The 27,096-nt window shown below is 44.3% G+C and overlaps 2 protein-coding genes across 2 annotated transcripts; one reads left to right on the forward strand and one right to left on the reverse strand.

The window, feature by feature from the left end:
• Positions 1–745: 745 nt before the first annotated feature.
• Positions 746–6,060, forward strand: LOC115198082 (coenzyme Q-binding protein COQ10 homolog, mitochondrial-like). Its single transcript, XM_029759767.1, has 5 exons — positions 746–887; positions 2,362–2,514; positions 2,777–2,969; positions 4,707–4,808; positions 5,514–6,060. Exons 1-5 carry the CDS (start codon positions 784–786, stop codon positions 5,676–5,678), a joined length of 717 nt encoding a protein of 238 aa, XP_029615627.1. The 5' UTR covers positions 746–783; the 3' UTR covers positions 5,679–6,060.
• A 3,738-nt stretch (positions 6,061–9,798) lies between these two features.
• On the reverse strand, positions 9,799–26,456 carry LOC115198091 (myosin light chain kinase, smooth muscle-like). The gene is made up of 17 exons (XM_029759777.1): positions 26,153–26,456; positions 22,102–22,257; positions 21,437–21,589; positions 21,014–21,193; positions 18,951–18,995; positions 17,560–17,684; positions 17,294–17,447; positions 16,888–17,205; positions 16,379–16,478; positions 13,232–13,435; positions 12,829–13,046; positions 12,404–12,527; positions 11,717–11,869; positions 11,396–11,525; positions 11,183–11,270; positions 10,691–10,831; positions 9,799–10,393 (listed from the first exon to the last, which is right to left on the reverse strand). The coding sequence occupies exons 1-17, from the start codon at positions 26,310–26,312 to the stop codon at positions 10,188–10,190; spliced, it is 2,655 nt and encodes an 884-aa protein (XP_029615637.1). The 5' UTR covers positions 26,313–26,456; the 3' UTR covers positions 9,799–10,187.
• Positions 26,457–27,096: the final 640 nt, after the last annotated feature.

The following is a 27,096-nucleotide window of genomic DNA, read 5'->3' on the forward strand; positions in this document are numbered from 1 at the left end:
CCCCACCCCCCTTCTCTCATCTCATACTTCTGAGTGGGAGACCTTCCCAGGCAGTAGCCTGCCTAGCTCACAAACTAGAATCAGGGCGCCCAATCCGACAAGGTTAATTGACCCACAGTCCCACACGGTGACATGATATCATTGACGTGAAGTGCAAATGGGCGATATCGAAAACTGATCGCGCAAATATTTTTCATACCTGCAGTAGGCAACTGGAATGAGAGTGCGTGCGTGTGTGTGTGCGAGAGAGATACAGTTCTCTATGCCGAACAGAAAAAACTGAAACTACCCAAAATAATGAATGGTCTGTATGGGAATTTACAGCTTGATGACTGTCTTGTTTTGTACGCTTTGTACAAATAATAAAACGCAGAACTACAGGATGTTTCTTAACATAACTCTTTATTAACTAGCTACAACTACATGTTCGCCTATCTCCAACCACGATCAACTGACGATGCCCTAACCGTCTGGGTGGTCTTAACCAATCACTGCACAGTAGGATACGGCGGTAAAATGCATCCAATTATAATTCAGTATGTATTCACATATGAATATTACAATGACTGATTGATCAATCATGAATACTCAATAGCCTATAACACTCCTATCTCTCGTTCCGATTGGTTGCCCCCCCCCCCTCCTCCACGTCACACAGTATTGGTCCATTTTATGCAACCTGACACATGATTTTATAGCAGACCTTGGACAAAGCCGGGCTAGGTGGGGAGTAAACGCTTCACTTCACACTTTTGAGAATTTGCATTCCCACAAACCTCGAGCATGGCCATCAAAACCACTCCTCTTCTTTTCCGGGCACTGGTTGAGATGTCTGAAGTACACTCTTCAAAAGTTGTACGAGGAAATCCCAACAGAGCAAACAACAGGTAAGTGCAAAAATGCCGGTGAGCGATTCTCCAGCAAGTTTGCAACAACCGGTGACGTGTTGGCTATTTTGATCATTCACCAACTGTAGCCGGTGCCTTATTTGTTTTTCGCAATGGTTGAATAGAATGGCAATAAAATAAAAAAAGTACATAAAAAAAAAAAAGGTTTTAAATCTGAGACGTTTGTATAAAATGTAGGCCTAGGATGCTCCCCCTGGGGTCTGCAGGGGGGCAGCAGAGAGGTAGATGATAAACTAACAAAATAAGAAACAAAACAAAAATGTAGACAATTTAGCTGGATTTCCGGTTACAATTAAAGTTGGTAAAATCCTGAGCTAATTTGGAACAAATAATAGTGCAGTACAATTGAACATGTTAAGAATTATGGAAGATTTTAAAAAATATATATATATTTTCCAAATGGAGAAAGTTTCTATTGCGAAGTGACAAGATGCACATCTCGCGATTGATAACGGTTTGTCCTATATTGGTGTACATTAGGCTACATAATTAGAAAATGTCTGTTTCTCTGAATGTCAGGCAGTAGGCTCCAACATGTCTGTTTCTCTCCCTAGTAATAGGCAGCCTACCTGTCTCCCAGACTCTGACCAGCAGAATCAATCATTCCTCTGTATTATGTTTAGAATACAAATTTGAAGGCTAGAATTGTGGGGGGCAGGAGATGTTCCCTCATGATGAAAGGGGGGCATGCATAGATGTGGGAAGTAGGGCCCCCTTAAAAATATATATTTAGGCCTTTACTACTCCTGTATTAGGGGTGTGATACAGCCATCTGCAGCTCACGCTACCGCAAACATCTTCCTGTGGCTATGGGGGCATGAATGAAAAAGTTCAGGAAGGACTGGCCTAGGTGATTATGTAGGGAAGGCTATCAATTTGGCTAGGAGCTGGGGGTTTCATTTATGAAGCAGTGAGATATTTTGTATGGCAATGTTTTTTGAGCAGGCCAATGTGAGATGTTGTATTGGAATGTTGAGTCTCTTGAGTCACAGGACTGAGAGAGGAAGGGCAGGTCCCTCTGGCAGGTCTTCTAGATTCCTACACACGGTGCAGTCAACATGCTCTGTTCATAACCCTCAGGTGTCTTACTTTATCCGTCACATTCGTCTGAGTTCAGTAACCATTTTAGATGGGCCTACTACATAGTGGAAGTTATAGAGCTTTTTGAAAGGGTTTGATCTGATCTCATTGTTTTTAAGTCTGGGATTTAAACACACAACCAGACTATTTTCACCAAACTGGGACAAAATAATTTAGATCGTCTTTGTTATGATACTTTAAAACAGTTATTTTTTTATTCTGGAGTTTGGAAAGATTGACTATCAAACAAAAAAGTCACTACAGCAGGTCACTACAGCAGGTCACTACAGCAGGTGACTAAACCTATGTGAGCATAAGACCAGTATGCTTTACCTAAGATTAACACATTTTCTCCCTCTTCCCCTCCTCCCAGACACCTGGGCAGCTGTGGGGTCCTGTCAGCACGGCGTGCCACCCTTCCGCTGTCCTCCCCCCTCCTCCAGACCACACCCTCACGCAGCTTCATTAACCTGGCTGCCTCCATCACTGCCCGCAGGATGGAGTACTCTGAGAGCCGCACACTAGGGTGAGACATCATCACACACACAACTCCTCTCTGCCCCTCTGTCTTGTCAGCCCGTGTTGACCAGAGGTGACTCTAAAGCCCCACTTTCCTATTCTCAACTTCAATACCCTTCAGCATGTGGTTGGATTGAAATAGACCGAAGCATATTGTATCTTTCCTATATCACAGTCCAATGTTTACTCCTGACTTACTATTTTTCAAGTGTACATGAGTAGTCCTTTGAGCATCTTCTTGTTGGATCCCCCTCTCCTTCCCCATCCAGGTACACTCCAGAGCAGATGTACAGTGTGGTGGCCAGTGTGGACCAGTACCAGCACTTTGTCCCTTGGTGTAAGAAGTCCCGGGTCGTGAAGGGAAGGAACGGGGATGTCCGGGCCCAGCTGGAGATTGGGTTCCCTCCCATCGTGGAGCGTTACACCTCGGAGGTCATGGTTGTCCCAAACCACCAAGTCAAGGTAAGCCCCGATAACATTGTACAACACGGTTTATAGCAAGGAGAGGGTAGACATCCTGTATCAATATGGAAATTGTGCCCTATTTAGGGTGCCTTTAGAAAGTATTCATACCCCTTGACTTATTCCACATTTTGTTGTTAAAATCTGAATTCAAAACGGATAAAAAATAATAATTCTTACCCATCAACACAGAATACCCCATAATAACAAAGTGAAAACATGATATTTTTGCAAATTTATTAAAAATTAAATAAATTATATTTCTGTAAGTCAACATATGTTAGAATCGTTTTTGGCAGTGATTATAGCAGTGAGTCTTTCTGGGTAAATCTAAGAGCTTTGCACACCTGGATTGTACAATATTTGCAAATGTATTTTATTTTATTAATTCTTCAAGCTCTGTCAAGTTGGTTGATGATCATTGCTAGACAGCCATTTCCAAGTTTTGCCATAGATTTTCAAGACGATTTTTAAGTCAAAACTGCAACTCTGTCGCTCAGGAATATTCACTGTCTTCTTTGGCCTTGCGTTTTATGCTATTGTCATGCTGAATTTTGTGAATTGTTTTCCGTGTCTGTTGGGAAGCAGACTGAACAAGGTTTTCCTGTAGGATTTTGTCTGCTTAGCTCTATTCCATTTATTTTTATCCTAAAAAACTCACTAGTCCTTGCCAATGACAAGCATACTCATAACATAATGCAGCCACCACCATGCTTGAAAATATGTAGAGTGGTACACAGTGACGTGTTATGTTTTGGGGCAAACACTTTGTATTCAGGACATAAAATTGATTTCTTTGCCACTTTTTGCAGTTTTACTTTAGTGCCTTATTGCAAACAGGATGCAAGTTTTGGAATATTTTATTTTGTACAGGCTTCCTTATTTTTATTCTGTCAATTATGTTGATATTGTGGAGTAACTACACTGTTGATCCATTATCTGTTTTCTCCTATCACAGCCATTAAACTCTCTGTTTTAATGTGTCACCATTAGACTCATGGTGAAATCCCTGAGTGGTTTTCTTCCTCTCTGGCAACTGAGTTAGGAAGGACGCCTGTATCTTTGTAGTGACTGGGTGAATTGATACGCCATCCAAAATGTAATTAATAACAAAACCATGCTCAAAGGGATATTCAATGTCTGCTTATTTTAATTGTTTTATCCATCTACCAATAGGTTCCCTTAAACACTATGGCACACAGTGAGTCCATGCAACTTATTATGTGACTTGTTTAGCAACATTTTTACTCCTGAACTTATTTAGGCTTGCTGTAACAAAGGGGTTGAATACTTATTGACTCAAGACATTTCAGCTTTACGTTTTTATAAATTTGTAAAAATTTCTAAACTTAATTCTACTTTGTCATTATGGGGTATTGTGTGTTGGCCAGTGACACAATCCCAATGTAATTCATTTTAAATTCAGGCTGTAACACAACAAAATGTGGAAACAGTCAAGGGGTGTGAATACTTTCTGAAGGCATATCATGTGGAATTTCAGTACTGTAACTTGTGGGTTTCAAATGTACTGAATGGTTTCAAATGGCTGAATGGGTTAAATCATCTGTAATACATTTGATTAGATCCTCCTAGGGGATAAATACTAAATCGTTTTTTGGATCACCTAGCTGCTAACATTGTGCTTCTACGTCCATAGAGCAAGGATTAGAGAGGCTTTGTCTGGGGCCATATCCTGGACAAGAGCAGTGTGTAATGAGTGTGCATGTTGTCTCCCAGGCCGTGTGTACAGACGGATCCCTCTTCAGCCACCTGGAGACGATATGGAGGTTTACACCTGCAGCCGAGGACCAACCAGACTCCTGCAACATCAACTTCCATGTGAGTACCACCATTTTGTCCACCAGAACAGTTCACTTTCATTTGGTGTCAGCCTGAGACTAAAAGTCAGCAAGGTTAGATAATAGTTTACTGAAGTACACGTCTTAGTGTAGTTAACATTTATGAATGTTACGTCGGTCTACTCACACGAACATGAGTGATTATTAATGAACTTTAGGGCTTGAGATCAAATTGCCTGCCAGGGGGCTAGTTTTACACCAGGCCTTGCATTTCTCTCAACCTATAAAGATACTTTTTTTTGTAAGGAAAAGTTGAGTGAAGGCAATTAGGTTTTATTTATATCCAGTAGTGTTCCTAGCCTCTTCACATAGCTGGCCAGAGAGGTCATAGTGATATCTCTCCCTCTCTACTCCCTGTCAGGAACTTTGTGACCCAAATATTGGGACAGGTTGCCTGTAGTGGAAATGGGGTGAGGGATTTGGGAGATGGAGGACAGACTGTCTTTTGGACAGCCTCATTTAAGAAAGGCCTTAGGATGACTTGGCAGGAATAGTGAGGAATAGAATGAGTTCATTGTGTGTCTGTCAGCCAGCCATTAAATCAGGAATACAGATGGTGGTCCCTCGTTTGGATATGAGCACTATACTCAAAGGAAACGATATTCCTCAGATGGATAGGTACACTTGTGTCAGCAGCATGGTTATGGCATTTGAGTGTACTTATTTTCTCCCCTTCTCTCTTCAGGTATCCTTCGAGTTCAGGTCCCCGCTGCACTCCCAGCTGGCCACCCTGTTCTTTGACGAGGTGGTGAAGCAGATGGTGAACGCCTTTGAGTCGCGGGCAGCCAAACTATATTGGGGCCACCGCGGTCCCCTCAAAGAGGTGCCAACAAGGAGGCGAGCAGCATAAGACCCCTACCTGGGCCCTCACTAACCGACACATGGACTAAGTCCCACTCCTCACCACCACCTGAAAACCCTCACCACCACCTGAAACCACTCACCACTCAATTTCAACATGGAATGCCTTGTGCAAGAGACTGGGTCTTCTCTTTTGGATTTTGTTCTTATGTACACAAAAGCACCTATTTATTTGCATTACAGAAACTTTAATTTACTTGAATGTACATACTATTTTTATTTGGGATGGAAGTGGATGTTTGTTATAGAAGATGAAGTGACTCCTTTGCAGTGTTCAAAAACATCTGAGCGGTCAGCTTTTTCTTCTGACACTAATACAACTTTTTTGGTGTGTGACTGGAAAATTAAAAAGCTCATATTTTGATAAACTCTTTGTGCCTCATGCATTTATTTTGTATGTTGTCAACTGCGTGTCTTCTGTTCATTGTTGATTACTGTAATCGTCAAGATGGAGCTAGGTTAAAGTTGGTAGGATTACAGATGTGTAGAAAGTATTGTTTCAACAGCCAAGAGAACAACTCGGCTCCAGTAAGAGAAAGTTGTCCTGTAGTAAACCTGTTCTCCTACTGTCTACCAATGTTCTGTTCCATCAGGACAGTTCCAGGAAGGCACATGACTTGAGAATTAGTTGCGTAAGAGCCAGGAAGGAGCACAACACAAAAGACCTGAAGACTGATTTAGGCTATTTGCCAATAGATGAATGACAGTCATTTGAATTTAAACCCTGTAGCATCTTCACTGGCTTACTGTTGCTCTTCTATGAGGGGTGCGTCACTTGAGTGGGTTGAGTCGCTGACGTGGTCTTCCTGTCTGGGTTGGCGACCTGAGCCCTAAGACCATGCCTCAGGACTACCTGGCATGATGACTCCTTGCTGTCCATCTGACCGTGCTGCTGCTCCAGTTTCAACTGTTCTGCCTGCGGCTATGGAACCCTGACCTGTTCACCGGACGTGCTACCTGTCCCAGACCTGCTGTTTTCAACTCTCTAGAGACAGCAGGAGTGGTAGAGATACTCTCAATGATTGGCTATGAAAAGCCAACTGACATTTACTCCTGAGGTGCTGACTTGTTGCACCCTCGACAACTACTGTGATTATTATTTGACCATGCTGGTCATTTATGAACATTTGAACATCTCCACTCGGCACAGCCAGAAGAGGACTGGCCACCCCTCATAGCCTGGTTCCTCTCTAGGTTTCTTCCTAGGTTTTGGCCTTTCTAGGGAGTTTTTCCTAGCCACCGTGCTTCTACACCTGCATTGCTTGCTGTTTGGGGTTTTAGGCTTGGTTTCTGTACAGCACTTTGATATATCAGCTGATGTAAGAAGGGCTATATAAATTTGATTTGATATTGCAATGTTAAAACACTTTTGGCATAATTTGATGGATTGATTTAGTTAATAAACCATCTGACTTAGTCCACCTTGGGGTTGATGTGACACCTTTATGACACTCGTCCCCCCCAACCTAGAAGCCTTGTCTCCCGACAGGGATGCATGACCAAAATAAGTGTAATGGTGGCCTTCCCCATTCATCCTCTCATAACTGGTTCAAAGAACATTATGTAGGGCTACAGTATCAATTACTTCCCTGTTATAATCCACTTTTCTCTGCCAATATGTGTCATATCAAGCCACTGAAAAAGCCAAACATTGACTTCTCTTCCGCCAATTAATAGGTTGCTTTCTAGTGGACATAATGAGTAGCTGAATAGGCTTTACTTTGCCCTCGGCCTCTCAAGCCAATTTATGCTTGATGTGGATTTGTGGTCGGAGGCTCTGTATGGAGGATATGACACAATTGTGGAGCCTCTGGGGGCATGCTGTATAGCTCCGCATTGACATGATTCATTGATGGTAGATGGGGGCGAGAGTTCCTCTATAAACACAAACTCACTTCCTTGACAACTTCCATCACAACAGCTCTTGCTCGGCTGCTCTGCTTCTCTAAGCGCAAGAAGTATGAATCCCCTGACTTCTGCAGAGGCTGTATCACAGTAAAGGCTGTACGGCCAATGCAGACATTGGATTGACCATGTAGCGCCTTTTACTTGGTCCATTCTTGTAAATAGCAACACAGAGGTGACCTCTTTTATGCATGAATAACAGGTGCTGCATGGTCAACGACGTCAGTGTTACTCAACTGACTTTTCCATCTTTTGTAGAGTTGCGTTTACTGTTTTGCAAAAATGTGCTTAGAATTTGCACTGTGTGTGAAAGCAATGAGAAATGACTAGTGTTGTGCTTGTTAGGTTATGATGGAGATCAAGTGGACCCCAGTTTCATTCAAAGTGTTTTAGCAATCAAGAAAAACTGTAACTGGAGGAAGTCAATGGATTATCAGAATGTCACGTCCATTTGCTCACCTGCCCAAAACCTGAAGGACCAGTAAGTAATGTAAAAAAAAGAAAAAAGTGTTTAGCACTTCTCAGAAAAATGTAGTAGTTTCTACTTCCTGATGGCATATTTATAAAGAGGGAGACTAGGCTGAGAAATAACACAGAACTGTACTTCAGGAAAGGTTTCAGAAGAACATGAGTTTGAGAATTAATTGTATTGCACTCTTTTTTACTGCCACTATGCTGCTGTCTATCTGTCTCTCGGGGAGACCGCAGGGATGAATGCTACCCATCTGACACTGGTTCTCTGATGAATTAATTTATAGGAGAGAAACTAGGAGTCATGTGGGAGAAACTGCGACTCATGGAGATCCGGTTACAAACCAGTGAGAATGAAGTGGCGAAGCTGAAGAGACGAACTGGAGGTAATGTAACGCTTTTCACGTCACTAACCTTCTATCCACCCATTGCTTCTCTGTATATTACAGGGATTATCCTATATTTAACTTTCTAACAGCCTCTGATCTTTGAATACATTATTGTATACAACTGATACGATATACACTGAGTGTACAAAACATTAGGAACACCTGCTCTTTCCATGAGACTGACCAGGTGAATCCAGGTGAGCTATGACCCCTTATGGATGTCACTTGTTAAATCCACTTCAATCAGTGTAGATCAAGGAGAAGAGACGGGTTAAAGAAGGATTTTTAAGCCTAGAGACAATTGAGACATGGATTGTGTATGTGTTCCTGTGGAATGCTTCTACACCTTGTAGAGTCCACGCCCCAACCAATTGAGGCTGTTGTGAGGGCAAAAGGGGGAGGGTGTAACTCAATTTTAGAAAAGTGTTCCTAGGCTTTTGTACACTGTTTTAATATAGGTAATCGCATCCATCCTGTATCTCTCTCAGGCCGTTCTCAGGTGGCCTTCTCCGCAAGTCTCTGGGAGACAGACGATGACAGTGAGGACATTGGACCTTTCACAACTCCCATTCCCCTGAGGTACAAGAATGTCTTCTCAAACACCGGCAGCGCCTACAACCCTACCACAGGTACCAGATATTCTCTGTGTGTTGCATCGTGTTGTGTTTAGAAACTAAAAGCTATGTCCCTACAGGTATCTTCACTGCCATGGTCAAAGGAATGTACTACTTCCATTTCACGATGATGAACAACCCTCCTAATTCTGTAGTGTGCTTGACCAAGAATGGCCAGAGGCTGGTGTCTGTCTGGGACACTGTAGGAACCCATGACAGTGGCAGAAACGCAGTGGTCATTCCTCTGGAGGTGGGAGATAATGTCTATGTTGAGTTACAGGCTAACAGGCTGGTCCATGATATCTTCATGAACTATAACACCTTCAGCGGCTTCCTGCTCTTCACCATGTAAACATGGAACACATTTCAACAGCTAAATGGTTGAAATTACTTATATAAAAATAAAAGGGTTGTATTCAATCCGTATCGCGATTGACATTTAAAGGCAACGTCAGTGGCAACTGCATTTACAGCAAACCGGCTCAATTGGAAATCACCTTTAAAATTTCAGGCGCGCTCAGCGCAGGTTTTCAGCGATAGGGATTGAATCCAGCCCTTAAATTAGTAGACATAAAATAGTAATCTGTAGCACACAGTGGGGTTATAATTCTGTGGAATTATATGCTTCCTGTCACATTTTCCACAAGGCTGCTGTTACGCCACAACTCTTTTTCAAAAGAGTATGCTGTCATCTGGTGGACATAACTGTAAAAATAAAAAGCCATTGGTCTTAGAGGCAACTATAAAATGTTTGTACAGTAACAGGTCACTGAGAAAAAGAAAATTATTCAAAATTCATAGCGGTTACAATACATGCACATTAAAGTTACATATGGCAAATGTTTAACAACCATACTTGGTTCAAAAAGATTCCTTTACTATTAAGACACTCTATTGACAGTCTTAATTCACAGGAGAATTATTTTCCAACCCGTACGTATGTCCAAAATAACTAGTAGGACTTAGAGGTTTTCAATCACAAGCGCCGTAACGTACAGAGTTTAGTGGTTCAAGCGCTACACAACATTTTCTGGAATGTTTCAAAGACATTTCACAATCATGGGCGTCTGACTTTCTGCACGTTTGTGTTTCAATACGTATTCACTGTTCTGAACAAACCTATTCCTTTACTATGAGTTTGGCTGAACACAGTGCCTTCCCCTGGTCGTTGGTGGCCCTACAGGTGTAAACATCCGAGTCCCCTGGCCCAACTTGGGCCAGGACCAGGGTGCAGAACCCGTCCTCTTCATACTCTATCTGCACCCGGGATGACTCCTCCAGAGGCTCCTCCCCCCTCAACCACACCACCTCTGGGTCAGGATACCCTGAAAGGAGAGGTCAGAGGTCAGAGGGGTGAGAGAGAGGAAACATCCAATGACAAGGGCTCAGGAACGGAATGTAGTTACACACTTGAACTAAAAAGCTTAACGTGTATTACACAGCAGGATGCATCTGCGTGTCCTTGAGCAAGGGACTTAGTAAGGCATGATTGCTCTTAATGTCCAACTTTAAAACAAAGCATTTCAAATCCTTACAAGCCCCAGCTGAACGTGTAATTCGGACAACCAAACGTCTAATAAAGCGATTGAGATGGAAGCTGTTTGCAGTGTATAGGTAGGTACCTGTGAGGTGACAGGAGAGGCGGGCGGTGGAGCCCTGGGAGGCAGTCTGGTCCGTTGGGGTCAGGGAGAACTGGGGCACCCCCTGGAGTTTGACCTCTAGAGACTGCAGGGCCTGCTCTGCCTCAGGACTCAGGGGGCAGTCTGTCAGGGGTCAGACACAGGGTCAAGGCTCACATCAGGGTCATAGCCTGGTCAGCCAGACTGAGGACAAGTCAACCAATGGTATGCGTAGTGCTCATCTGGTTGACCGGGCTAACAGGGTCATATCACTAGGGGCTTTGGTTTTAGAAGTGGGTTCGCATGGTCCTAAAGCACACCGTTGCCTCATTTTGTATCACATTCCAATTATAAAACTGTGGGGGGGACAAAAATGTAATTTCATAATGAAAAGTTGCACCCCTGTATATCACATGAGGAATGGTAGGGTTATGAGAAACGGACATGGTTTGTATTGGGTATGGCAGGTTTTGGAAGTATGGAGGGAGGTCTCACCTTCTGCAGGGGTGGTGGGAGAGCCAGGCCCATCGGCTTTAGACAGGTGAGCCATCCTCTTCAGCGCCAGCAGGGCTTTCCCTGTTTTCTACAGGAGATACACAGAGAGGCTTCAGTCAGTTTCACACACCAACTGGGGGATGATGAAATAATGAAAGAACTGAAATGTAGTAAAATACAAAGTGTCATCTTGGTGGGGAACTCACTACCTACCTTCCACTTCTGCTTGGCGAGGTACCTCTTCATCTTCTCCTTGGAGAGACACTTGGTGGTGCTGGGGTCTGCTGAGATGGGCTCAGCTATCCAAGAGTGGACCAGAGCCTCCTCACAGGATATCCTGCGCCTGGTTGGGGACAGATAGAGGGTTAGAGGACATATGGGCGGGGTTAGAAGGGAGACAGAGATGGTTAGAGGGGAGACAGAGAGGGTTAGAGAGGAGACAGAGAGGGTTAGAGGGGAGACAAAGGTAGGCTCATCCATAGACAGTCACTCAGACACTATATATTGCTACAGGAATATGGTGTTGTCCAAGACCTTGGTTCCTTGTTGAGCAGGGAGCTGATGAAGTCTTTGGCCTGGTCAGTGATCTCTTCGAAGCTCTCCTCGTCAAACTCCCACTGAGCACCAGTCACCAAGGCCAGGGTCTCTGCCTCACTGTTACCCTGGAAGGGAGACTCGCCACTCAGTCTGAACACACACACACACACACACACACATGCAGAGACACACACACATGCACGCACACAGACGCACGCACGCACACGCACGCAGACACACACGCAGACACACACGCGCACGCACGCAGACACACGCACGCACGCAGACACACGCACGCACGCAGACACACGCACGCACGCAGACACACGCACGCACGCAGACACACGCACGCAGACACACACGCACGCACGCAGACACACACGCAGACAAGCACGCAGACACACACATGCACGCACGCACGCAGACACGCACGCAGACACGCACACACATGCACGCAGACACGCACGCACGCAGACACACACACGCACGCAGACACACACACGCACGCAGACACACACGCACGCACGCAGACACACACGCACATGGATTTGAACTTGATATATGAGCAATACCAATGTATGGCCACTAGGTGGCAGAAAATTTCAATTTTGTCAAGCCCTGTTGTAGGCAGAGAAGAATGTCTAATTGAGAATGAATGAAACAGAAAATTGCCTTAGTACTCACAATATGTAGCAGATGACTCCAATGCTCCACATGTCTGTAGCTAAGCTAACAGGCTCATAGCCAATCACCTCTGGAGCCACAAACTCTGGTGTCCCGTACATCACCTTCAGGGGAGTGGAGGGGTCTGGAGGAGAGACAACACCTCAGGGTAATGAGGATGAATCCCAAATGACACCCTATTCCCTACATAGTGCACTAATGTTGACCAGGGCCTTTTTCAAACACAGCCCTATGGGCCCTGATCAAAAGTTATTCCCTATATAGGTAATAGGTTACCATTTAAGACACAGACCATATATCACAGTGAACACAGAGGCAGACATCATTCCTTTTCCAGGTGTTGCAATGTAAACCAACAACGCTTCCAAAACATGCAGCACCATTCAAAACCATTGGCTCTGTCCCTCAGCCAGCCCCACACTCACCCAGCTTGCTGGCCAGGCCAAAGTCAATGATCTTGATGCGCGTGCCAGTGTGGTCAACACACACTATGTTTTCAGGCTTCAGGTCCAGGTGGATGATGTTCTGCTGGTGCATGTAGCCCATCCCCTCCACGATCTGCTGCATGTAGTGCACACTGGCCGGCTCAGTGTGCACAAAGCTGTCGTCCACTATACGCTCAAACAGCTCACCTCCGGCAATGCTACACACATACAATCACGGGATCAATAAGGTTGTATTTTCAATTTGATTCAATCCAACTCAATTCAAATGAACTCAATTCACATTAGTGACAGCGGACGTCATGCATTTACTTCTACACAGGGCTCTATGGCTTCCACTGCCATGTATTGTGGTCAATGGTTGTTGTCTAGATTCTATACTTACAACTCCATGACCATGACCATCTCTGGCTTGAGATCATAGGCCCCCAGACACTGGACCAGTTTGGGGTGGTGGAGGTAGTTCATCAGCTCTATCTCTTTACGGGCCGCCTCCCTCTCCTTGGCCCGCCGGCCCTTGTAGAACTTTCCTGCACACACACGGCCCGTCTCCTTGTGAGTCAGTTTGAACACCTGGCCAAACTTCCCCCTGTGGAGTGTCACAGGAGATCGACGTCGTTAACTAGAAAATGTGGTTTGCTTGCTCCTCTTTAGGTGTTTTTCACAGTAATGAAAGAAGTTGTAGCGGTAGTGGCGGCTGTAGTAATAATGGTAGTAATAGATTTTTCATAGGCTACAGGTTAGTGATAGTGACCTATTTTGGATTGGCTGTAGGTGTAGAGTTACTATAATGGGTTATAGTGGGCTGGTATAGTAGGGTAGAGGGAGCACTACAGTATATCATCATAAGCCATATAAAGTGTTTTTAAGCTCTCAACATGTTTTGTCTAAAAGTTGTGGCACCGATTTCAGTTTTTAATGTTGAAGCCTGCATGCCGCCATTGAAATGAATGGGGATACAACCAGCTTTATAGTTTATGAAGTAGGAATGATCGCAAAAAATTGTGTTGAAGGTATCTACCGTAAATTCCGGACTATAAGCCGCAACTTTTTTCCCACGCTTTGGACCTCGCGGCTTAAACAATGACGCGGCTAATATATGGATTTTTCCCGCTTTCAATTTTTTTTCTTCCAAAAAACACATTCTGTGACGTGCTCAGTTTTTTGGCGGCATGAAGCTTTCATTAGGCCAATGAAATTGCCGAACGGGTTAAGGTCAAACAACTTTTTTGTTAACTGTTTAGATTGAATCGAGCGCTCTCAAACTTCCCATCATTCTGATTACGGTAGTCATTTTGTCACCCTCATCATGGCAAAGACACAGAGAAATGCATATGATGCGGCTTTCAAGTTGAAGGCGATTGATCTGGCTGTTGGAAAAGGAAATAGAGCTGCTGCACGGGAGCTTGGTCTTAATGAGTCGATGATAAGACGTTGGAAACAGCAGCGTGAGGAATTGACTCAGTGCAAAAAGACAACTAAAGCTTACTGCAAATTTATTTTATTTTTTTACAAGCCGTGTTTCGTTAAAGCCTATTTATTTTTGTTACAAGCCGTGTTTCGTTAAAGCCTATTTATTTTTGTTACAAGCCGTGTTTCGTTAAAGCCTGTGTAAAGTTCATTTGTTTCAATGTACCGGTAGGCACCTGCGGCTTATAGACATGTGCGGCTTATTTATGTTCAAAATAATATATATTTTTAAATTATTATAAAATTATATTCAGGTGCGCTTAATAGTCCGGAATTTACGGTATATTGAGTCAGTCTGCACATGTCAACGTCAGGGTGGGGTTTGTAGCGGTGGTCAGTAGTTGTGGTCAGTAGTTGCGTGGTTGTGGTCAGTATACAAGCAACCTATTCCAGACCGGTCTGCACGTTTTAAACTTTGAATGGCGTTTCTAGCTTAAACGGCGGAGGACTAGTAGTAATTTCTCCCATTCAAGTCTATTACCCATGAAATCCATTGGGATTCATGCAAATAGTGTGGTAGTGTGTAATGTATATTTAGTCTCGAAACGTGCTTTTTTTTTTACCAACAGTACCACTGCAAATGTTAGTTGTTTTAATGGTTTAAGTCTATGGAGCTGAAAAGTATAAGTGGGTATCAAAAAGTTTTTTCCAAGCATACTGCGGACGGTCAGCCTGTACATTTTAAAGTTGTTTTGGTGTTGGTAGCTTTTACGGTTTTGGCCCGGTTTTGGCAGCGGAAGAATAAGTATGGCCAACAGAGTAGTTTAACTGCTTTACACATAAACAGAGCGAATAGAGTTGCTTTGCATTAATATTGCCATCCACGCAATGGATTGATGAGACACTTTTGTCCATACAAATCAGAATCAGTCTATGATTACATGAATGTGTGTAGGGGGGTGGGCAAACATTGTCTCGAGGGCCACATCTGGATTAAAAAAATTCAACAAAGGGCCCCACAGATTTTTTGGGGAGCGATTTGTTTGTCAAAATAAATTTGCGGGCCAGAAAAAGGGCAGTTATATCGGTCCATTATAATTTCTACAAACTTTATATCTAGTTTTAGACGTTAAAGAGTCGCCTGGAGTCTTTATTTTTGTACCTATAATAATCATAATTTCCCCAAAAAATGTATAAATACTCAAACCTCCCACGGGCTGGATTGAATGGCCTCGTGGGACGGATCTGTATTTTGCCCACCCCTGCTATAGACATAGACACACAGTGCTGTGAACCCCATGGACCATAATGTAATGGTAATCGGTGCCAAACCGTCTGTATAATCATGACTCCAGAACAACTTTCTCCATCTGGAGATAGAGATCTGACCCAGATCTGACCTAGATCTGACCAGGAATGTAAAGGAAGGCTTGCTGTCTCAGAGTTATCCCTGACCATGTGACCTGACCAGGAAACACTCTGGAGGTTTCACTAGGGATTTCCTGATCAGGTCATGGTCAGGAAAAAAAATCTGTGTCCTAACTACAGTACTAGAATTAAAAGACTATATTCTATGGTCCTAACCACTAAATCACTTCGACAACTCTCTGCCTTCATACTGTATGAGTTCAGAGGGAGAGCTAGGTGTTAGTAGAGATACATACACGTGTAAAAGATATGATAGAGTGAGTGGGTCAGAAAATTAAACCACATCCCTTATTCTGACTAAACGGAGATGATCAGGGTTGCTACATGCTCTGTCTGTTTGAACACTTCTCTATGCTCTGTGACGCAATATTCCCCTCTCTGTTGACTAAACACTGAATCAACAAGTGTTTTTGTCAAGGCCAGATCAGCCATGTCTTTGACATTTCAGAGAGGAGGGAACATTTTTTTTTTTCACTTGAAAAACATTGTGAACAAGAGCTGGCATGAAACAAGATAATGAGTGTCCCTTATCTAGATGAACAGACATCTTGGTTCATGTCAACCTACCAGAGGATAAGAGATGTTATCGCCAACCTGGTGGCAGTGAGTTTAACTCATTTTGTTATCTACACTGCATTACACACAGGCATATGTGTGTGTGTTTTTTGTGTAATGTTTCATGGGAGATACTCACACTCCCAGTTTCTCCAGTACATTGTAGTGATCAGTGACCTTGTGGGTGGAGTCGATGGTGACGTCCTCATATGTCCGAGGAGACTCCTCTTGTGGCTCAGCTACAGATCACACACAGAGACAGACATGTGAGCTGTCAGTCATCAGATAGGCTGCATCAAACGATGCACCTAATGATACAAATCTATAGGAAACAGATTGATTGAGTTTAAAAAGTCTTGTTGAAATGTGTTCGTCTCTGCAGCTGAAGGCATGAAGTCCATGTGACAAACAAGCTTGATTAACATTTTACATTTGAGTAATTTAGCAAACGCTCTTATCCAGAGCGACTTACAGTAGTGAGTGGATACATTTTTTGTACTGGTCCCCCGTGGGAATCGAACCCACAACTCTGGCGTTACAAGCACCATGCTCTACCAACTGAGCCACACAGTATACAGCCACACATGATGAAGTTCACAGTATACGACTCCTGCTGGAGCCAATCAACTAGACACCAACATGGCTCACCTCTCTGCTCCATCTTGATAAGCTGAGACTCCTCACTGGGCTCGCTCACCCCCACCACGTTGTAGGCCCTCACCCGGAAGCAGTACTCTCCCTGAGGCTCAAGCCCGGAGCGCACCTTGTAAGAAGTACTCTTGCAATGGGCTGTGAGCTCACTCCAGCCCCCAGACTCAGCGGGGCCTTTTCTCCTCACCTCCACCACGTAGCCCTGGACAGCACTGCCTCCGTCGTAGCAGGGCCCAGACCAGGACAGGACCAAACAGAGAGGAGAGACGGAGAGGAGAGACACCACAGGGCTGGAGGCTGGGGACTGGGGCCGCTCTGGGACCAAGAAGACACGGTACAGGCTACAAACAGGTTCCACACAAAAACACACAAAGCACAGAAATATTTTGCAAGTGTTATTTACCTATGACAGAAAGAGCGAGGGTGTGCTGCGCCGAGCTCTTGCGGTCTCGTACTACAATGGTGTAGCGTCCTGAGTGCTCAGGTCCTGGCTCTGCGATTACCAACGTACTGCTCTGATCACTGCTTTCTACCCACAACTCAGACCCATCTACAACCTACACAGAGAGAGAGTCAGACAAAAAGACACAAACTGTACACTCACACGCTCAGAAGGCTACGAAAAGAAGGCTAGATAGTTGTTTTCTCTTTAGAAAATAATATTGGTACCGGTTCTTTATTTCGTATCCAGCAGGACACCACAGGGGGACATCCACTGAAAGCACACGTCAGACGGGCTGTCTCTCCTAGCCGTGCCTCAATGTGGGATGGGGGATCCTTAAACTGCAACGAGGCTGTGAAAGACAGGGTAAAACAAGTTTTGACTAGAGTCCACTAGAGGCCTCAAGGGGCCACAATAATTATTTGTTTACAAAACATTACTAACTGCGTGTGAGAACTGTGTGTGTTTTTGTACATGTAAGTGTTCTGGTGTGTGTATGAGTGGTTCTGTTTGTTTGTATGGCTGTTGTGTTTGTGTGTATGGGTTTGTGTGCGGGTCTTCAGGCGGGTTTTCATGACCAAACACAGATGACATACCACACAAGTAAGAGAAGTCCTTATGAAACCACGAGTATCCGAAAACTACAAACGCCTACACACACCAGTACATAACATGGTCAAGCATACAGACCAAACATTCATTTTCAATGTAAATGAATTGCCAATACTGTTATCAAGAATGCTGAAGATAGAAATGGTTAGGTATCATTTATAACCAGGTACAGATGACTTCCTTATAACCCTGACATTACATTACAGAAATCCTTTTAAGAGCAAAGCTCCAAAGGGCTTTGTGGACACAGCATCTTTCTGGTCAGTAGTCAAATCAGTATGGCAGTATGGTACATTTGACTAAAACCACTGTGATAAAGCTGCACTTTTGTTTTAATTGGTGTGAGTGTATAAAGCACTTTCTCTTTGAGACAAGAAGGACTGACGTCACAAAACCTCTCGTGGAATGCATTCAACTGATGCCCGTCTAGCCTAACAAATAGCCCTATTTTAAAATCACTCCATTTCAAATTGAATACAATTATTCATTTACTGGCCTACTTGTAAACAACTTTCTTCTTTCTTACACACAGATTAGATTATGACAAATCAGATTCTGGGCAATCCACTGAACGATGTAAACCTACACCATCTAATGACAAAGTAACAAGTTATCTACACAAAAGTATGCAATTACGTCAGGGATGGGCAACTGGTGGCCCGTGTGAACTATACATCCTTTTATGGTTCTACCTGGTAACACCTTTACCCAGTTCATACACAATAACACTCTAGCCTTACCCAGACCAGAGCAAAGTCCCTCACCACAGCAGCACAATACACACTGACAATACAGAAGAGTACAAAGGGTCAAACTAAATGTGTAGCTCTTGTATCTGAGGCTGGACGTAAATATGAAAAGCGGTGGGTTGATATAAACACAATAGATGAAAGCAAGGACAACAACTGGACATGTTATACAGAATAAATGCATTGAAAGAGAGACAGGTGCAGCTCTTGGCTTGTTCACAGAGAAAGGGGGAGAGAAAGACTAGTGTGTATCTTACCTGTCCCCGAGCTGGCTCTCTTCTTTGGCGTGACTTCTGTGGACACTGGTGGAACGGAGGTGATGTGAGATGAGATCACAGGTGCAGGTAGTTAGTGATAGGGTGTGGGAGGGCGTGGCTAAGCGCTCTCTGGACCATAACCAAAGATTGTCTATTATATTTACAAGATATTCGCGTGAAAGCTCTAACAATGGAAATACATGTCCTCGAATATGGAAGGCAGGCGGGAGGAGGCGAGATCAGGTCAGACCATTCTAGCCAATGAGAGGGAAGATACGCGTGAACACCAGGCCATAGAGATAAATAGAGGGCTCATATTTTTATCTGTGCCATTATAGTGTCTGTGACAGCATGGGCTTTTCCATTTTAAAGTAGTCAATTTCCTTCATCATTGGCTGATTGCTCCCAACTCATAGGAATCTCCACCCAGGTGACTAGTTTAAAATGGTGGAAGCCCTCAATGGCAACGTCCATGCTAAAACGGGTTATATCCATGATGAGTCCTTTATCTCTATGACAACAGGAACAACTCCGATATAAAGTATTTTTGGGGTAAATTGCCGAAAATGACACGTGTCCACTTATCAGAGCATTCGTAACAACCTAACAATTGCAAAACTTCTATTCGATCATATAAGCTTCACGTAGCAAATTAACAATTACAGTTTCTGTTGACAAAATGGTCTGAATACCAGCGTACTAAATAGTATGCGAAAAATAATGTTTTATAGTAAGTGAAATTTCATCATCTAATGCGCGATTGCGTTGACTCTTGTCATTCGTTCATTTTGGTACAGCAGATTAATTTATCTGATTATCAGTTGTTGTCAAACACATGAGTTGGAAAAGACGAGATAATGTTTTTATTTATTTTACCAGGCAAGTCAGTTCAGAACAAATTCTTATTTTCAATGACAGCCTAGGAACAGTGGGTTAACTGCCTTGTTCAGGGGCAGATTTTTACCTTGTCAGCTCGGGGATTTGATCTTGCAACCTTTCGGTTACTAGTCCAACGCGCTAACCACTAGGCTACCTGCCTACTAGTTGAAACGCCAAAATGACTATGCAGTTTTAGTTTGTAGTACGCTAGTATGGGTATTTGGACACACCCACTGTCTCTAGGTTTAGCTATGCTACAGTGGACTGTATCTTCCCCTACATGGTGCTGGACAGAGAGCAGATCAAAGCAGCATTGTTATACAGAACAAGGGAAATGATACAGAGGCAGTCAGCTGGATGAGACTTCCATGCAGACACTCCCATTGTTGAACTAAGCATTGATTGGTTGAAGTGATTAATGCCAAATATGACTGATGTGGTTCATCTGAATGAAGAGAAAATAACCAGGTATCTATAATAACCCATAGTGTGCTGGACAGAAAGCATATTAATGTCTTTGGAAATGAGCCAAAAGTAAATGTAGCATTTTTGTAGAAATAACCTTGCCTGCTTTAAAGAGTTGTATACAATATAAAATAGATATACACTGAGTGTCCAAAACATTATGAACACCTGCTCTTTTCATGACACAGACTGACCAGGTGAATCCAGGTGAAAGCTATGATCCCTTATTGATGCCACGTGTTAAATCCACTTCAATCAGTGTAGATGAAGGCGAGGAGACAGGTTAAAGAAGGATTTTTAAGCCTTGAGATAATTGAGACATGGATTGTGTATGTGCCATTCAGAGGGTGAATGGGCAAGACAAAATATTTGAGTGCCTTTGAAGGGGGTATGGTAGTAGGTGCCAGGCGCACCAGTTTGAATGTGTCAAGAACTGCAACACTGCTGGGTTTTTCACGCCCAACAGTTTCCCGTGTGTATCAAGAATGGTCCACCACCCAAAGGACATCCAGTTAACTTGACACAACTGTGGGAAGCATTTGAGTCAACATGGGCCAGCATCTCTGTGGAACGCTTTCAAAACCTTGTAGAGCCCATGCCCCAACAAACTGAGGCAGTTCTGAGCGCAAAAGGGGGTGCAACTCAATTTTAGGAAGGTGTTCCTAATGTTTTGTACACTCAGGGTACAAGAGATAGTCTATAATAAGTTCCTGTTTTACCTTTTCGGGGTCCTCCTGGGCTCGGGGTGTTAGAGCTTATTGGGGAGCTGGATTGTCTGAAGACACTGTCATTGTTGGATGACAGTAGTAACTTTGAGCCTCTGTTTTCCATAATGCTGTTGTTGAGGGGAGGGGAAGTGTGTGAAGATGCGTTCAGGACTCCGCAGATAGTCTCAAAGTCTGCATTGTTTCCATCAGGGGACAATTTCAGTTTCGTATCCCGTAACAGAAGGGACAAAAGAAAAAAAAAACACAACATTAGAATCTAAACTCTTACTGCAGTGCAGTTAACCCTTTGTGTTGTTGGTGTTCATGCAAAATAAAGCCACCGGCTGTATCATACTGCAGTTTCGCTGATCTGTGTGTGGTACGCCAGTGATCTGAGCTCACTTCAGCATTGTGTGTGTGTGTGTGTTGTCTTACCTCTCACACACACAGCTGCGCTGCTGGAGGTCTTGCCCGCTCGGTTCTCTGCCACACAGGTGTAGGCGCCCGCGTCCTCAGGTAGGCATTCCCTCACCACCAGCCTAGTCTCACTGCCATCGAAGAGGGGCTCCCCAAAAAACACTGCCTCACCTGCCCACGGGAACACCCATACACAGCAACATGAAACTCTCTCAGAGCTCAGGCCACTGACACTAGTCCTCAGCTTCACTGTGTGTGTCTGTTCGTCTCAGAGAGTGTGAATGGGAAAGAGAGAGACCGGCATAAAGAGAGAAAAACTGAGTATGTGGGAGGGTGAACACCCACTACCCTGAAATGAAAATTGAATTAAGGCGTTAATGGAGGAGCGTGAGCAGTATCACTTGAAAGTAGATTCTTATCCTTCTAACGTGGTGATATATAAAGAACTAAAAAACATCACAAGGTAGTACTAATTTGCAACATGGGCAGCAGAGTGACGCAAATGTGCTTTTTATTAACCTTGCTGTTTGGGCGTTCAAGTCCATTTGGCAAAGGATATAAAATGTCGTAGTGGAAATTGAATTTAATGAAGACATTTTCTATTCAAATTCATAAAGTTGAATTCTAATGGCATAGAGCCAAACTGTGCAGGACATGGAGAATAAGGCCTGTCCTCAGCTCACCATTGTGCAGCCAGGACACACTGATTGGCTGACTTCCTGTGATAGCCCCTCGGAGTGAGATGTCACTTCCTTCATCCGCCGAGCAGTCCTCCAATGGCTCTGTGAACAGGGGTGGATCCAGACCTCTGAGGGGGGTAGGTGTGGGGCAGCTGTTCCCTGGATGAGATGGTGCAGGTGGGGTGAGAGACAGGGTAACAGGTGGTGAGTGGGACAGGGGTCAGGGGACAGAGAGTATCATAAGCACATTTGAAATTCATACAGCAGGCCGTCTGTTCTATGACAGCCTTATACGCAGGCTCCAATAGCTGTGTTGCTTTGGCATGTGAAACAACCACACGTACATATAACGTCTTTGTGCATGTGCTCTGAAGTCAATCAATCAATCAAACACTCAAATCAAACTTTATTTGTCACACGCGCCGAATACAACAAGTGTAGACCTTACCGTGAAATGCTTACTTACAAGACCTTAACCAACAGTGTAGTTCAAGAAGAGTTAAGAAAATACTTACCAAATAAACTAAAGTAAAAACGAATAAAAAGTAACAATAAAATAACAATAATGAGGCTATATACAGGGGGTACTGGTACAATGTGCGGAGGTACAGGTTAGTCGAGGTAATTTGTACATGTACTGTAGCACTTGGATACCGGTAGACCTACTAATTTGGGTGGAATTTGGCCACTCTGTTTTCTCACCCTGGGGGAAAACAACTGTTAAAACACTTTTGGTCAGCCTGCCGGCACTAACAGTGGGGTGTTCAGCCTGGCCTGTCATCTTGCATTACTGACAACGTTCCCTTATCGCTGCTTTTGTGTTTCTGTTCTTCCTCTGCTCTAATGTGCTAACCACATCTCTGATCTAGCAGAGTATTTATCAGCTCTCCCTGTTACAGGAAAGACTCCAGCATGCCTTGACACCTACTACATTGTCTACAACACAGACACAAATAGCCCAAACCCACACATGTATATTGGGAAAATAAGCCTGAACCAAAACATCTGCAACAAAAACACTGAGACACTTCCTCTGTGTTTCTCCACCAGACCACCAAATGAGTATAAAGACAGCAGTAGCACACAGCCAACATCTTGGCACTAAAACATCTCACAGTATCTAAATTGTAAATCTGTTTGTTATGAAACAACACATATTTATTGACAACAACTAAACTTTTATCTTTATTTTCATCTTAACATTGATCCCTGGCATTAATCTTCAACCAGATCCAACGGGATGACACTGTCTGCTTGCTGACGTCAGCCACTAGCTTCTTCCTTGCCACTCCTTCAATGCTGAGCACCCCCTGGGTTCTCTAGAGTGATTGGCCTGCGAAGCTCCTGCAGCCGACCTCTACTGATAGATTCCAGGCTCTCCATCCCTTCTGCTGACTCGAGGGTGAGGGACTGGTATTTCTCGAGCTTCCACTCGTGTGCCTCCTCTATCCTCTCCTCCCAGGGCACTGTGAGCTCGATGAGGACCACCTGCTTGGTCCTCTAAACCAGAGAACGATATCTGGTCTGAGGTTTGTGCTGGCTATCTTCTCTGGGAATTGGAGCTGCTTCTTGAAGTTGGCCCACATCTCCCAGTCACCTGCTGTGGCAAGGATCCCTTTGGTCCGTGTTCCCTTTGCTGCGCTCTTTCCTGGCCTGAGGAAGTGGATGAAAAAGGGGATGAGTTGTTTGGGCTTTCTCCTTGCTTGCTCCAGTCCCGCGGCCATTCCCGCAGCCAGTCCCGCGGCCAGTCCCGAGTCAGTATTTTGTCATGCTGACACCTGAACTTTCCATTGGTCAGAGGTGCTTGTCAAGAGGACACGTGCTCCAGGTTGGCTGGTCATCCACATAGTGTGTAAAGGAGTGCGTAGGAGAGCAGAAATGGGTAGCAAACGGAGCCCTTTATTGAGGCGAACAAAACACGGCACTCAGAAAACTAAACACACACGGGTTACAATAACCCGGTGCAAACCAGCCTGGAGTACACATACATTTACACATAACATATCCACACACAGACATAGGGGGAAACAGAAGTTTATATGCAAGACGAGTAATGAGGGAATGTAAACCAGGTTTGCGGGAAAACAAGACAAAACAAATGGAAAATGAAAGGTGGATCAGCGATGGCTAGAAGACCGCTGACGTCGACCGCCGAACGCCGCCCGAACAAGGAGAGGGACCGACCTCGGCGGAAGTCGTGACATAGTGTGCAGTTGGGGCTCTCTGCCAACCCCCATGTGTGGAGGTTTGTTGGTGTGGGCAACACATCATACACAGAGAAAAGCAGAAACTTAATCCACTGCCCTTCCATGTTCCAAATGTCTTGCACGCTCTTCCAGCATGTCCAGCTGCCCTGTTTTTTTCCTGACCTCGATCTCTGACTGGCAAACCCTCTCATCCTTGCTGTCCCACAGCATCATAGCCTGACGTGCTTTTGTTGCCTTGTACTCCTCTACAAAAAAAATGTATTGGCAGCTGCAGCTTGCTGTCTGTGCTGTACAGGCAGATGAAGGAGTAGCTTCTTGGGACCGCCAGCCATCTCCTGAGGAAGTTGTTAATTTTCCTCTCTAGTGCCTCGACTGTTGAAAGAGGTACCTCATAGGCAAGCAGTGGCCAGAAGAGTCTGGGAAGTACCCTGTGTTGGTAGCCACATGCCTTAAACTTGCCTGGCAGTTCGCTCTTCTTCAGAGATGTCATCCACATGTCAGCTTGCAAGAGCATCTCCACACACTCTCTTTGTCATTGAGCTCGGCCCAGTACCACTTCCCCAGGCTCTTCACACTTCCCCAGGCTCGAGGTGGACCACCTTGGTGCCTCTAGACCAGAGGACTTTAGCACTTCCCCAGGACCATACCCATCCTGACGGTGGGGATGGTCTCCTCTCCAATCTTGAATCGATACCGTTCCTGGACACTTCCCTTTTTCAGGCTTGAACTCCATTCTGGACCATTTGGTGAGCTCTTCCAGATCCTCCAAAATCCATCTGCCTTCTAGAACTGACTTAGCTGTGATTGTCACATCATCCATGAATGTAAAAAAAAAAGTTCATCCCCCCTAACGTCACAATATAATTCACACTCTTTTACTTTCAAGTGCGGATGGAACTGTCACAGTAATGTCATCCTACTCTACAGGTGTTTAGGATACTGCACTCTGAGAGAAACACCGTCACAAAACATGCAAAAGGAGGCCGAGGGCAGGGGGACTAATGTTTTTTCTCCAAACCCCTTCCTCAGGCTGTTCAAAACAAGAACCACATGGCCTTTAAGTGCCTTCCCTGTAGCTCAGTTGGTAGAGCATGGTGTTTGCAACACCAGGGTTGTGGGTTCGATTCCCACGGGGGGCCAGCACAGAATTAAAAAAATAAATAAAAAATAAATAAATGAAATGTATGCATTCACTACTGTAAGTCGCTCTGGATAAGAGCGTCGGCTAAATGACTAAAATGTAAATGTGATGTAAGATAGTAAGTGCACTCACAAACAACAACTGGGCATGTAGATTCCTGCACCCATCACTTCTCAGGTAATGGGCATGAAGCCAATGCTAATTAGGGCAATCTGAAAATACATGAAATACTGTACATGCTATGCGCTTGTTGGTGCAAGTACAAGGAAGTACACACAATAAATCTCAATACATACATGGCAGCGGACGTCTTGCACTGTAACTATAAACAACGACAAAACAAAAGCCAGTGCTCAAGAAGTACAGAGTCCAAACACAATACAGTATGTTATCTACAATATCAAACTGGTAAGCAGAAACAAAACCAATAAATGTCATTGTCATGTAAAACAAGCAAATATACTGTCTGAAAATGAAAGATAAATGCCTTGTCATGGTGTGTGGTCACTTGTCACTCAGCTATACAGTCTCTGGGGTAAATGTCTGTTCTAACTTGTCTATTACAATGTTGACCTGAACAACTAGAAAGCAATGCCAATAATTACACTCCTAGACCCCCCCCCCCCATCACCACAACATACTACACGCTGACAGACATTACACACACACACTGAAAACTCTCACACACACAAACACACACTCTTACCTGTACTAGAGGCTGTGTCTATCCCAGTCCTAGTGGCAGTAGCAGAAGTGGTACTGGTTGCCAAGATGTTTTTTCCCTGCCCAGGGGAAGTGTTGGTGGGTCCGATGTACATCCTGAGGGTTGATACATAGCGCTTCTTGGGGCTGCTGTCACTGTTCATGTCCGGCTCAAACAATGTCTCTGCATTCAACGCACAAACTTAAACAGTCATTTCCCAAGCCGCTTATCAAACATCCTCTCCCTCTCTCGGTCACTGTTGCTCTCTCACACTCACAGCCAACTCATAGTTCAGTCATAGTAAGTCTCCTCCCTCATACCCCTCCCTCTCTCTCTTTCTCCCTTTCACTTTATCCCTATCAGTGTATCTCTGTCCCCTTCTCACACCCACCCACCCCCTATGCTCACTAACCCCACAGCTAATAGAAACACACACACACATATACAGAACGAGAGAGATTATCCATACACAAACACAGCCAAAGGTTGCTTTGTCAAGTGTTTGATTTGTTCACATTCACCTGTCTTACTGTTTGAGTGCTCACTTATCAGTGTAGAGACTGAACTTTGGATGTGTGTGACATCTCTGTTACGTAGTGTATGTATAACTTCACACCGGTAGGTGAGAGCATTGAGCACAACAGCCATGCCCCCATAACAGTTAACATAAATCCCAGAGAGAGATTTCCACAGTGAGCCGTGTCCATGGTAACACAGACCATAGAACAAGCGGCTGCTACTGCAGCAACCAGCAGCTCTGTGGATGCGTTCCCTTCCCTCAGGCTAAGTAGAGAAGAAGCCTTACCGTACATTTACTGTACACACTATTACTACGAGCATCCCTGGTAATAGTAGTATGACGTATGTAGGTCTAGTCAGTTCTCTCACACAGCACAGTAAGCCAGTAAACTACAGCGCAATATGTCAACCCGACGACAGTAAGTCTT

This window comes from Salmo trutta, chromosome 1, assembly GCF_901001165.1.
Source record: "Salmo trutta chromosome 1, fSalTru1.1, whole genome shotgun sequence".
In the NCBI taxonomy this organism is placed as follows: domain Eukaryota; kingdom Metazoa; phylum Chordata; class Actinopteri; order Salmoniformes; family Salmonidae; genus Salmo; species Salmo trutta.